This window comes from Polypterus senegalus, chromosome 1 (assembly GCF_016835505.1).
Source record: "Polypterus senegalus isolate Bchr_013 chromosome 1, ASM1683550v1, whole genome shotgun sequence".
In the NCBI taxonomy this organism is placed as follows: domain Eukaryota; kingdom Metazoa; phylum Chordata; class Cladistia; order Polypteriformes; family Polypteridae; genus Polypterus; species Polypterus senegalus.
In genome coordinates this window covers 312,636,266-312,650,765 of record NC_053154.1, presented here as the reverse complement: position 1 = coordinate 312,650,765, position 14,500 = coordinate 312,636,266, and the positions used below count along the sequence as shown (strand labels likewise).

The window sequence follows — 14,500 nt, the reverse complement described above, 5'->3', positions numbered from 1 at the left end:
TTTGCATGGCTGGGGCAGCAGTAGCAGCAGTCACGGTCGAGGTGCATTGCAATCTGGTTTCTACCTCTTGCCGTTGTTAAGTGGCAGTCCTCCTGGTGAACATTACCATAGGTGTGTCAGCTACATGAACCTCTTCAGCACTACGATTAGCAGGGAACCAGTCAGCTGAAGCTGGAACCTCACATTCATTTTTGATCACTTGTATCAAAATCGGAGTCCGACAAGTCAAAGTCCAGTTCAGAGATAATAGGCAAAACTTTGTCCATGGAGTATTTTGCTTTACGCATTCTCTTTGCCCTCTCGCCATTATATCAGCGCCATTTTTGCTCTTGTTTGCACCTTACTACTCACACAAGTGCAGGAAATCTCAGTCAGACCAATGAAGCTAACTCTCCTTCCAGCAACGAAAGTCCAACTAAAACGTAACAGTTGGTTTTGTCACAGTTTACAGTTGATAACCATCGTCAACTCCTTTCAACAAAAGTCGACATCAGCCCTGAAAGAGTTAAATTCAGCTTCTAGTTACGAGTCAAAAGTTAAAATGTCATTTTGGGTGCCTATTTGTCTAAAGGAGTCTCTGCAGAGGTTCCCACTCAACTCTGATTTACACGTTTGTTATCAGATGTACAACAGAGCTGACCAAAGTGTCGGTACGAGCTGCTGTTCAGTCATTAACTAAAGAATGCAGGTTGGGAAATACGGCTGAATTTCTAAATTAAATCTGCTGTCTTAACAAGCCCTGTGTGCCACAAAATGCCTAGGTGAATGAGAAATGCCAGGTTTGCCCTACACTTTCATCATGCTGCCCTTTAACAGTGGTAACTTTCATTTTTGCCGGTTTAAGTTGTGGTCTGCTGTCTCTACTAACATTTCCTCTTTTTGTGGTTAGATAAGTAACTTTTACAGAGATCAGAAATTACAGTAAAATAAAAATAGTCAAAGTTGCAGTTCTATACTGCACTTATCTTCCAAAAAAACTTTTAACAAACAACTCAGAATAAAAACAAAGACAAATAAAACACATTTTAACATTCTTGATTGCTTCAAAATAAAATCATATTCCCTAACAGATGTCTTCAGTTGTGCTGGTACTAAGGTCCCAAAAATATTCATTCAGTATCTGAAATTAAACCATATATAGCAAATTTCCTTGTGACAATTTCATTTTCTGTGTCTTCTTTTCTTCAGAAGTGTTGCTTTGTAACTTTGATATTCACCTGGCACAATGTCTCTGATGATTTTCTCTTCTGCCCTTTGGCTTCAAAACTTGCTTTGCCTTCTACTTCCTGATATGGTGTGCTAAACCAACTAGAATTGTTTCCCCAGTCTTCCATCCACTCCTCTTGATCACTGTGCTCCTTCTGCTCACTTGGTAAGAGATTTTCATTTCTACTGACTTTTTCTATTATCACCGCCTTTTCCCTCACTTCCTGCAGTGACTTCACTCGCTCCATCCATCCCGGCTTTGCTTCTTGTTCTTCAGCCTGAATGAGGAGCTCAATGTACTCGGGAGTGGACAGCGGGTTTGGTCTGAGGGCGATTTCTTCAAGTCGTTTTATGCTTTCGTAAGACTTTTTAATGAGTTTATGAACCTCCTCTTTCACATCACCATATTCATGCTGAAGACGCTCAAACACTTGTTCAGTTGTCATCTTCTCCCCTTTCGCTTCTTCATATTTCTTCTTAAGCTCATCATACGTCTTTGTGACCTTCTTAGACAGATAAATGAATCTGTGCTGTTGGTTGGAGTGAACACTCCACACACATCTACCGGGACAAACTTTGCAGACCCCGTACTCCATAGCAGCACATCCAATCTTATCTTTATCATCTGAACGTGAGCATGGAAAATGACAGGTGAAGTTGCATTTCTGGCAGTTAGTGATGAACTTGCCGGTGCCTGCAATGCTCTCTCTTATTGTCTCTGGTTCCTCCACTTCATACTCAAAGTCCTTGTTGCTCTCTATGTCAGTAATATGCTTTTTTAAAATGTAACTGGTGCGCCTCATTTCTTCAAGTTTAATCAATGCAGCTTTGATTTGTGGCTGCAATCCTTCCACTGCAGTCTCCAAGCACCTGCGCTCTTTAAGTACCTCTTTAGTTAGTGCTAAACTTTTATCATCCATCTTCTCTAAGTATTCAAAAAACCCCTCCATGCTCTTTGCACCCATGTCCCAAAACATTTTGTCAAACATCAGACAATCACTGCTATCAGTCTCGTCATTATTAGCGAAGAGGGCCGAATTATTAAATTTGAAAAAAAGAGGGTTTCCTTTGTTATCTTTGGGGAACGGTATGTTAGACTCCTTTATTGCATCGAGAACTGGTGGACGCTGACCATCTGCAAATGTGATCAGGATCAAGATGTTCTTGGCTATGTCTTTACCGAAAATGGACAAAATGGAGTCAAAGACATACTTCTGTGCATGCGTCAGTCGAGCTTGGGAGGCCTGAACCACAAAGCACACTGCATTAATGTGCTGGACCCCCTGTGGAGATGAAAAACATTCTCGTATCTGCTCAATGATTTGTTTGTCCCGATCAATTCCTCTGGTGTCTCCAAAACCTGGCGTGTCGACTATAGTGAAGGAGTATGGGACCTTGAAACAATCCTGGTAGTTCATTTCATAGGCACTGACAGCAGATGTTTGGCTTTCAGCTTGACTTCTAGATGTTTCTTCATGTATTAACTTGAACCTGAAGTCATCCCCCCACTGGACACCTAAGATGTAGTTGACCATTCCGTTGATGAGGGTGGATTTGCCAGAACCTGTTGCGCCAAGGACCATAATTGATTTTGAAGGTTTGATGGATGTTCTGTTTCCAAAGGGAAATGTTTCAATCTTCTTCACAGTATTTATGAACTTCAGTTTCAAAGGCAAAAGATAAAGTCTTAATTTTCCACCTTTTATCTTCTTACATTTGTCTGTTATAGCATGTCTTCCTGTAGGCCTTTTAACAGGCAGTGTCTTCTCTTCAATCGTGTCGCTGGCCTGACTCACACCAACTTGACAAATGGCTCTGTGTCTGAGTTGATATGTTGAAGCTGGATGTAACTTTGTGATGGTAAATTTTACACTTTTATTAGTCGTGTTGATAGTCTTCCATTCTTTATCTTCTAGTCGCTTATACTCCACTCTGTACCCTTCAATGTCACACTTTTGTGGTTTTAAGTTTAGGATTACGCTGTCTTCTGTTTGGAAGTTGACCACAAGAGGCTCAGGTTTAGATGGGAGCTGAAAGTTGTGGTTGATGAGACGCCCACGTTTATACAAATAGACTGATGCTCCAAGATAATCAACATCATGCATGGAGTGGATGAGAAATCTTGTTGTCTTGCTGTTTTGGTTAACTTTAGCAAATTCAATGAAACGCTCAGAATGCTGTCTGAAATTCTGGATGATTAACTCATCACTTGGCTCTGACAGATGATGTGGAGACTGCCTAGATGAGATTTGAAGATAGCGTTCCATTTCCAACGTGTATGACCGACACACATGGAGTGAAGTGAACGTCAAACAGACAATATTTTCTATGCTATTGTCAGAAATGAATGTATGCAGGTCATTTATAACAATATCAAGTTTCATCTCTTTAATTTGATTAAAGAAACTTCTGAGTATAGTGATTTCCTTTTCTCTTTTCTCCAGCCTTGTTTTTATGACACACTTCTTGAATGGTGACTCTTCTTTCTTTTTCAGAATGTCTCCCAGATCTGCCTCACTTGCATCACCCCTTCTGATAGCTGGCAAGACTCTTGCGAGGTCTCTTTGAAAAATACATTTATAATGAAAAAGCAATGATTTGAATTCCTCAGCATTTTTCTCAATTATAGGAAACTTATTAACCACACTATCCTCTATGATGTCATTACACCTCATGATGTGCTCGTCTAATTCCTCCAGGACCTCCTGAGATTTGGACACGAGTGCCACACTGACCTCTTGTACCAGCTGAGCAGCCTGTGAGTCGAGATGTTTCAGCGGGTGCAACCAGACCTGGACAGGCACAGCTAGCTTGTCATCTTGGCCAATATGCTTTGTCAAATTGGTGTAAATCTGCATGGAATCCTGAAAGCTTATAGGATTGTGATCAAGGAGAAAATCACCATAGAATGTGAAGTTAAGATGGTCAGCAGTTTTCTTGTCATCATCGGTCATTTCAAGAGCTCTTGTTCCAACTACAGAAATACATTTTTTAATTAATGTTTCTAATTTTCCTTTGTTATCTTGATTCTCTTCCTCTTTAGATAGATAGATAGAGTCCCATTCATCAAAAACAAAAAAAGCCTGAGCGCCATACAACACACCTGTTACAACGTGGGTGGCCGATTTCTGCTCAAACACCTCTGGACAGACGACGTTCTGCCTCCCTAAGTGGCTCATGTTGAGCTGCTCCATTCTTGTTGTTGTGCTGTAGTGCAGGGTGACCCTGGACTGTCGTTTGGATGATTTGGTGTCATTAAGGTACTTGGCAGACCCTCCAACCTCAATCAAACCACACAAGAAGCTCGCTTTAAGTGATGCTGTCATATTTAAGACTGAAGTTTTCTCATCCCAGGAGTCTGACTTGATGATATTGACCTGCGTGTTCTTCTGAGGTTTAATGTTGAGGTTTTTCTGGAGGTTTTCCATGTCCCATAGAGTAACACCTGATGAAAAAAACAAGATGAAACAAACAAAAAAAATTCTAATTTGGGTATTTGCGTCAAACTTGGATCTTAAAATACCACTGCATTTTTTTTTTTTTTTTGAGAGAGCCTAACATAAAAACTTGCATTTGCTCTTACCTGGAATGAGAGAGTCAGTGCGACAGTCATAGAGCATCCCCACCTTGAAGGGTCGACCCAGGGCAGCCATTTCCAAAGGTAAAACATCTTCAGATGACAATCCCTGCCTGTGAAATTAAGCACATAAATGATATAAGTTCAGCCGTTTATCACAATCATAAGAGTTCTATCTATTTTCTCATCTCTTTTAGTTTAATACAGGACTGCAGGGAGGTGAAAAGCCTGATAAATGCTGATGTGTAGTTTCAGGTGGCACACGGACTTGTTAGTTACTTCTAATGTCTCTAGTTATCATTTCTAGCTTTCTTCAGGAAAGGCCGAATGGCTGTCTAAGTATGGCTGCTTGGCTGTGCATCTCAATGTGGTCTTCTTTTCAGTTCATGGTGTGTGAGATGCTCTTTCATCATGATGGTGTGAGAGAGAGATTGGGAGTGGTAAAGCAAGCAAATGTATACATTCTTTGTCCAAATCCTTACACCAATAATGCATTGTGCTATCGAATGGCCTTTGATTCAAACCAATCCTATAATCCTATTTCAGACCAATGGGGGCACACAATAACAGTCACACCTGCCCCCAAAACCATTTGTTGTACTGATTCTTGCCAGCTAGCTAGTGGCTTTCCTGTGGGGTTGATAGAGAGAGTCCTGTAGAGAATCTCTTGCCAAACTGATTTCACACACCATCCCTGTCATAAAATTCACTTTCCTGACTCGGTCCTAACTGGAGGGTGGTGGTTAGTTAAACATCAAGCCATTGCTGTTCTTATTATTGATTTAACACTCCCAAGGAGACTGGCAGTTTTCGCAGCATTAACAGCCTCTGGAGAAAAGTATCAGGTCGTGGAGAAAATGTCAAGCATTAAAAACAGAACAATTGTTTCCACATTCGATAACCAAATTTGGCAGAAATGTCTTATTACTCAAAATTCAATGATGCATATTAATTTATTCTCACATGTGCTCTGTAAGGACTAACTCTGAGGTGGTGGATTGGGTTGTGTTTTGAGTTCACCCTGATGTTTTATTTTTACTGATACTTGATGCTAAGGAGTACGCTATTGTTTCTATTTTGGAGAATATTTATGATTAAAAGCATAAGTAAAAAATGCAGAGCCGTGAAGCTGGTTATTGCTATCTACTTTGTGACGCAGATGCCAGGGGCATTTTATAATAATAATAAGCACCAAGTTAATGGCAAGGTCATTTAGTCTGACACCTAGAAAATCTTCTAATATATATTTAAAGATAAAAGAAGAATCCCAATCCTTCAGCTTTTACCATCTTTTGCTGTGGAGAAACGTGGAAGATGCTGCAGTGATGATGCATAATGCAAGACTCTGTGCTCCATTTTAAAACCCTGGTGAATTTTTGATTTTCATATTACTTGTGTCATGAAAGGCAGTTTTCTAAAGTATAGCTTAGTTCAATGGTAACATGTATGTAAGACAAAGATGTCTATGGTAGCTCAATGATCGGTTTCTGCGTAACAAAAATAATACATTAGCTGAAGAACTGCAGATGCAGACAGCTTTTAACCCATCACCTACTTCCATTTACAGGTCATTTTGACAGAAGCAAAAAATCTAATTGGAGTTAAAATGTATGTGTGCAGGGAAGCATCCAGTTATATTAAAATGAAGTCTGCAAAGATGGGTGAAATTCACAAGGCTACATGAAGTCCACATGACCGTCATCATCAAGTTCTTCCATGTGAACCCTGAATGCCATGAGGACTGATTGAGGTCATTTATGTTAGGTAGAATGCCTAGAGGGGGCTGGGTGGTCTTGTGGACCCATGCAGATTTTTTATCTTTGCTGTTCTCTCTGTCCTCCCTGGTCATTGGACCTTACTTTAATAGAATTGCCTAATTTTATCTCTTACTAGCAAAATACGCTTCGCAGCGGAGAAGTAGTGTGTTAAGGAAGCAATGAAAAGAAAAGGAAACATTTTGAAAATAACGTAACCTGATTGTCAATGTAATTGTTTTGTCACTGTTGTGAGTGATGAGTGTTGTTGTCATATATATATATATATATATATATATATATATATATATATATATATATATATATATATATATATATATATATATATATATATTTACACACACACACATATGTGCTACCAAACATGCACAAGGTTCGAGCCGCATGTAGACGGACTTTTTTTGTTCTTCAAAGTCACCAAAGCGCCGTGCAAACTCAGTGCGCAATAACTCTAGCAAGCGGTAAGTGTTCGGCAAGGCAGCTGAAGCGCTGCATTATGGGATCTGTAGTTTATTGTGTTACCAGCGCCTCATATACCCGGCTTTAATAACAATAATACAGTATATAAAATGATCTCGGGTCGGATATAATTACACGCCGGTCCGGATGTGGCCCGCGCCCTTGAGTTTGACACATATGGACTAAATAGAACTTGATAAGATATATTTTTTGAAATGTGATCGCTAATTCAGATAGAGTTGACGCAAGCACTACAGCCTGCATGCCTCAATAAGTCATCCTCCCTCGCCTTACTTTTTACCGCTCATCTAATGAATACACTGAGTATGGCTTTACCAAAACAATCATTGATGGCGAATAAAGTATCCATTATTCGAGTATGTAGATCGGGTTATATATATACATATACATATATATATACCCGCGTATCGCAGCGGAGAAGTAGTGTTTTAAAAAAGGTAGAAAAAGAAAAGGGAACATTTTAAAAATAACGTAATATGACTGTCAATATACAGTATTTGTTTTGTGAGTGTTACTGAGTGTTGCTGTCATCAAGGATTTGATTATCATTATTTCTTTCAATCAGGTTCGTATTTGTAGGATGTGTTGTGTTCAAGTTACATTCCGTGTTTGTCAATCGTTGTAAAGATGACAGGTTTCATTCATCGATTCGTTTCTTACTGCATCAATAAACAGCTCGTCTTCTTCTTTATCTGAGACCTGACACACTGCATGCACGGGTTTTTTACACTGTCTTCCTTTAGCGGGACATTGACTTTTTCCACCGTGTGCTTTGTTTCCACAGTAGCTGCATTTATGAATATGCTTATCAGACGCTTCATATTTTTTGCTGCCTTTTCAATTGTGTAATTCGGTTTTTGTTCAGCGCTCTTTGGAACTGTTGCCTTTTATCTGTGCACTGCATCAGTTCACGTGAGCCACTCGGTGTACTTGCATCGACGGTTTCCCAGCTGTGCTGGTGCCATCTCGTGCTATGTCCATGGCTGTATTTAATGTTACTTTAGTCCTGGCACTTAAAACTTTCTCTCGCAGTTTCGCTGAGTTTGTGTCAAACACCACCCTGACCATCTCATCTTCCTCTCCATAAACACAGTCCTTCACCCGTGAATATTTACCCGTGGCAGTTTGCTATTGGATTGCCGCTGACGGACGGCCTTATATGGGCAGGCACTAAATTACAAACGCCAGTGGCAGCCTGTCTATGAACTTAATTTAAAGTGTAGGTTTACATCGTGCTTTGTTTCCGAAGTAGCAGAACTCATGAATATGGTTGTATATGTCACTCGCTCGCTTCTTATTGTTTCGCTGCCTTCTCAATTATATAATGCATGTTTTCTTGAGCGCTTTTTTGAGGTCTTCCTGGTTTTCTATGTACTGCGTGATTACGTGGGAGGCGTGATGATGTCACACGAAACTCCGCCCCACGGCGTTGAAGCTCATCTCCATTACAGTAAATGGAGAAAAACTGCTACCAGTTATGACCATTATGCGTAGAATTTCGATATAAAAGCTGCCCAACTTTTGTAAGGAAGCTGTAAGGAATCAACCTGCCAAATTTCAGCCTTCTACCCACACGGGAAGTTGGAGAATTAGTGATGAGTCAGTGAGTGAGTCAGTGAGTGAGTGAGGGCTTTGCCTTTTATTAGTATAGATATATTTTGTCTTTTTTTTTTTCATTCGTCATCATGTAAACCACTTTGAGCTCCATCATTTGTATGAAAATGTGCTCTAGAAATAAATGTTGTTGTTATTGTTGTTGTGAGTTTCTTCACCAGCCACGTCTCAGTAAAGCAAAATGTGAAAACAGTTTGTTTGCAATCTCTAAAAAATACAAAATGAAGAAAGAAAAATGACTTGAAGTAATAAGGTGAGTTATAACTCTTCACTGCCTCATGAGAGTGTACCAAAGGAAAAGCTGTTCTTAAGTATATTTTCCTAAAACATATCATCAAGTTGTAACCATAAAGTTATAAAAATGAAAAAAAAGATTAATGGTTGAGAAATAAATAATCAAGGTGAGTATTTCAGCAGCACAAAAATAAAACAGGTTTATATAAAGAAAATCAGCATCTAATGTTGCGGAAGTGCTAAGAGTTTTCATAACCATACCATTATTTGTGGGGGCACACAAGTCACATGCTGAAACTGAATTCTGAAATAGACAAAAGGAAAAACTGATACTCCCCTCCTTGAGCCGTCACCTTATCGTGGTGGAGGGTTTGCGTGTCCCAATGATCCTAGGAGCTATGTTGTCCGGGGCTTTATGCCCCTGGTAGGGCCACTCAAGGCAAACTGGTCCTTGGTTAGGGATGAGACAAAGAGCGGTTCAACAAACCTCCAATGAAGAGCAAAAACTCTGGACAAAGTTTTCCCTTCCCCCCTCTGGAGCCAGGCCTGGAGGTGGGGCTCGATGGCGAGCGCCGGGTGGCCGGGCCTGCACCCATGGCCTGCCGGGCACAGCCCGAAGAGGTAACGTGGGTCCTCCTTCCCATGGGCTCACCACCTATGGGAGGGGCCAAGGAGGTTGGGTGCAGTGTGAGTTGGGTGGTGGCCGAAGGCGGGGACCTTAGCGGTCTGATCCTCGGCTACAGAAACTGGCTCTTGGGACGTGGAATGTCACCTCACTGAAGGGGAAGGAGCCTGAGCTAGTGCGCGAGGTCGAGAGGTTCTGGCTAGATATAGTCGGACTCACCTCGACGCACAGCTTGGACTCTGGAACCAATCTCCTTGAAAGGGGCTGGACTCTCTACAACTCTGAAGTTGCCCCCGGTGAGAGGCGCCGAGCAGGTGTGGGCATACTTATTGCCCCCCGACTTGGAGCCTGTGCATTGGGGTTTACCCCGGTGGACGAGAGGGTGGCCTCCCTCCACCTTCGTGTGGGGGGAAGGGTCCTGACTGTTGTTTGTGCGTTTCCGCCAAACAGCAATTTGGAGTATCCACCCTTTTTGGAGTCTCTGGAGGGGGTGCTAGAGGGCATACCTTCTGGGGACTCCCTCGTTCTGCTGGGAGACTTCAATGCTCACGTGGGCAATGACAGTAAGACCTGAAAAGGCGTGATTGGGAGAAATGGCCCCCCCGATCTGAACCCGAGCGGTGTTTTGTTATTGGACTTCTGTGCTCATCACGGATTGTCCATAACGAGCACCATGTTCAAGCATAAGGGTGTTCATATGTGCACTTGGCACCAGGACACCCTAGGCCTCAGGTCGATGATCGACTTTGTGGTCGTGTCGTCGGACTTGAGGCCATATGTCTTGGACACTGGGGTGAAGAGAGGGGCAGAGCTGTCAACTGATCACCACCTGGTGGTGAGTTGGCTTCAATGGTGGGGGAAGATGCTTGTCAGGCCTGGTAGGCCCAAACGTGTTGTGAGGGTCTGCTGGGAAAGGCTGGCAGAGTCCCCTGTCAGAAGTATCTTCAACTCCCACCTTCGGCCGAACTTCACCACGCCCCGGGAGGTGGGGACATTGAGTCCGAATGGGTCATGTTCCGTGCCTCTGTTTTTGAGGCAGCTGACCGGAGCTGTGGCCGTAAGGTGGTCGATGCCTGTAGTGGTGGCAATCCCCGAACCCATTGGTGGACACCGGCGGTGAGGGATGCCGTCAAGCTGAAGAAGGAGTCCTATAGGACCTTTTTGTCCTGTGGGTCTCTGGAGGCAGCTGATAGGTATCGGCAGACCAAGTGGAATGTGGCATCGGTGGTTCCTGAGGCAAAAACTCAGGAGGAGTTTGGAGAGGCCATGGAGAACGACTTTTGGACAGCTTCGAGGAGATTCTGGTCCACCGTTCGGCGTCTCAGGAGGGGGAAGCACTGCAGTGTCAACACTGTATATGGTGGGGATGGTGCGCTGCTGACCTCGACTTGGGACGTTGTGGGTCGGTGGGAGGAGATCTTCGAAGACCTCCTCAATCCCACTAACATGCCTTCCAATGAGGAAGCAGAGCCTGGGGACTCTGAGGTGGGCTCTCCCATCTCTGGGACTGAGGTCACCGAGGTGGTCAAAAATCTCTGGATGTTGTAGGACTGTCTTGGTTGACACGTCTCTGCAACATCGCATGGACATCAGGGACAGTGCCTGTGGATTGGCAGACTGGGGTGCTGGTACCCCTCTTTAAAAAGGGGGACTGGAGGGTGTGTTCCAACTACAGAGGGATCACACTCCTCAGCCTCCCTGGAAAAGTCTATTTGGTGGTTCTGGAGAGGAGGGTCCGTCAGGTAGTCGAACCTTGGATTCAGGAGGAACAGTGTCGTTTTTGTCCTGGTCGCGGAACAGTGGACCAGCTCTAAATCCTGGAGGGTGCATGGGAGTTTGCCCAACCAGTCTACATGTGTTTTGTGGACTTGGAAAAGGCGTTTTACCATGTCCCTCGTGGGGAATCCTGTGGGGGGTGCTCCGGGAGTATGGGGTACCGGACCCCCTGATAAGAGCTGTTCGGTCCATGTACAACCGGTGTCAGAGCTTGGTCCACATTACCGGCAGTAAGTCGAACCCGTTTCCAGTGAGAGTTGGACGCCAGGGCTGCCCTTTGTCACCGATTCTGTTCATAACTTTTATGGACAGAATTTCTAGGCGCAGCCAGGGTGTTGAAGGGTTCTGGTTTGGTGGACTCAGGATTATGTCACTACTTTTTGCAGATGATGTTGTCCTGTTTGCTTCATCAGGCCATGATCTTCAGCTCTCTCTGGATCGGTTCGCAGCTGAGTGTGAAGCGGCTGGGATGAGAATCAGCACCTCCAAATCCGAGAGCATGGTCCTCAGCCGGAAAAGGGTGGAGTGCCCTCTCAGGGTTGGGGGAGAGATCCTGCCCCAAGTGAAGGAGTTCAAGTATCTCGGGGTCTTGTTTATGAGTGAGAGAAGAATGGACCGTGAGATTGAGAGACGGATCGGTGCGGCATCCGCAGTGATGGGGGCTTTGCATCGGTCTGTCGTGGTGAAAAAGGAGCTGAGCCGTAAGGCCCAGCTCTCTATTTACCAGTCGATCTACGTTCCTACCCTCACCTACGGTGATGAGCTATGGGTAGTGACCGAAAGAACGAGATCGCGAATAGAAGCGGCTGAAATGAGTTTCCTCCGCAGGGTGTCTGGGCTTTCCCTTAAAGATAGGGTGAGAAGCTCAGTCATCCGGGAGGGGCTCAGAGTAGAGCCGCTGCTCTTCTGCATCCAGAGGAGTCAGATGAGGTGGCTCGGGCATCTGATCAGGATGCCTCCTGGACGCCTCCCTGGTGAGGTGTTCCGGGCACGTCCAACCGGGAGGAGACCCCGGGGAAGACCCAGGACACGCTGGAGGGACTATGTCTCCCGGCTGGCCTGGGAACGCCTTGGGATTCTCCCGTAAGAGCTGGAAGAAGTGGCCAGTGAGAGGGAAGTCTGGGCCTCTCTGCTTAAGCTGCTGCCCCCGCGACCCGACCCCAGATAAGATAGATGGATGAAAAACTGATACAGAAGTGTATTTTGATGTAGAATTTAAGGATCCACTTAAGCTGGTCTGCATTATTCCTTTATGGGGTCACACCAGGAATCGGCTTCAGGAGAGATGGCTCCCCGTGACTCTCTCTCTGTGTCCGTCTGTCTCTGTCGGTTCAAACACCAGCGCCACAGTGCAGCATCTGTACACTTGTACTGGCCTTCTCTCTCCTCTGTCTCCTGCTCTTACTGGCTCCTTTACCTTGCCATTGTTTTCTGTTCTCTATCCCCTGAGTCTCGGTCTGATGCTGCTAAGGTGTACAACAGCAGCTCTCCATGGAGACACTTTCCTATCTCCTATCTTCATTTTTTATGCCTGAAGAAAGCAAAACATGGATTCTGCAACAAAAAAACACATTACTGCAGAAAATACAGAAAGTACGACCTTCATTGTAGAGGATGACCATCTAGTAGATGAATGTCAACCTGAATGGTTTGCATAATTTAGTGAAATACAAATATATAAAGCATGTGCTACCATAAACACTTTATTATATGCTGGGGGTGCATCTTGTTTGCAGGTTTGTTTGTTTTTTTTTTTTTGTTCTCACAGGACTTTAACGTCCTATTCAATTGTTCCACTATACTTGCTTATACTTCACTGTTCGTGAAAAAATGTAAAATATTGTTCTGTTTTGGTACTTTTTGCATCAAAGTGTTATGAAACTCTCTACCGTAGTCTGTCTGTAGTTTCTTAAGAACTCTGCCTTGTCTTAAAATCAAACTAAAACCCAGAGCAACTTCTTACCCTGTTTTTGCCTTTAATGGCACAGTCCAAGCATATTTTGAGAGCACATCTATATATGTGAGGATTAATTTATATTCATCATTGATTTTTGAGTATTAAGACATCTCTACCAAATCTGCTTTCCACTGGTCATCGACCAATGAAACAATTGTTCTGTTTTTCTTGAACTTTGCCCTGCTGGTTTGTACACACTGTAGGTATGTTGTCCACTCATCCACTCCAACACATTTTTTCGCTTGACATTTTCTCCACAACCTGATACATTTCTCATGAGGCTGTCAATGCTGCCAAAACTGCCAGTCTCCTTTGGAGTGAAGTACAGTAGATTCTCTTTAAAGTCTTGTACGTGTAAAAAAAAATCACTTAAAAATCAAAAAGATGTGAATGAATTGTGAGACCTCTGCACTCTTTTGAGACTAACCAATGGGACGACACACATAATCATGATTGCCGCATCTGTTGAGGGCTGCTTGTCCGTCTCAGCACCACAGAAACAACTACAAGCTGACCGCTGCCATGTGCAATAAGTGTCTGTTGCCTGATGGGTGTTGCTGTGAACATTATAACTTGGCCACTGCCCTGACCCTGACCCTGACCCTACCTGTTTTCTGCGACTGTGTGTAGTACAATGGTAGATCGAGCTACAATAAACATCCTAGCTGTTCATGTTTCGGGAAAAACAGAACTGGTTTAGCTAAGTTACTGAGCCTCAGCCTCGTCTTTGGGGAACAAGACACCGACTCACAAGTCAACAGCATATAAAAAGTACTGATTCCGGTTAACTTAAATAAAGGCGAAACTCTTAATTTCAAAAAGAAATTTCATTCAGCCTAGAAAATGTTTGCTTCCAAATGACATCCCAAATAAATAAGAAATAGAACATCGTCAAATCATAAGTAATATTACTGTATTTAATTCAATCCTCATCTTTGTAACATAAGCAGAAATTCTGGATGTTAAAGAAATCAAATACTTACTTGCTCTTAAATCCCCCCATTGTTACTCCCAGCACTTCAAGGTGTTTCAGGCTCTGCACAGCTGATGCACTTCCGACTTTATAAAGCCGGTCTGCCAACAGGTGTAACTTGCACTTCTTCTTTAGACGCGTGATTTCCAGGAAACTATTTGAATTTAAATTAGCTATTTGCTCTAAAGAAAAGAAAATCTTTCCTGATCATTTAATATTTGTATAGTATATGGCTTTTTGTAAATCCTAATAACAAAGTACAGCATACATTAATTTGCATGGC

General features: G+C 43.2%; 1 protein-coding gene across 1 annotated transcript; it reads right to left on the bottom strand.

Moving 5' to 3' along the window:
* Positions 1 to 221: 221 nt before the first annotated feature.
* On the bottom strand, positions 222 to 14,298 carry LOC120516368. Its single transcript, XM_039738028.1, has 4 exons — positions 14,228 to 14,298; positions 4,790 to 4,896; positions 4,303 to 4,651; positions 222 to 4,077 (listed from the first exon to the last, which is right to left on the bottom strand). The coding sequence occupies exons 1-4, from the start codon at positions 14,245 to 14,247 to the stop codon at positions 1,185 to 1,187; spliced, it is 3,369 nt and encodes a 1,122-aa protein (XP_039593962.1). The 5' UTR covers positions 14,248 to 14,298; the 3' UTR covers positions 222 to 1,184.
* Between the last annotated feature and the right edge of the window lie 202 nt (positions 14,299 to 14,500).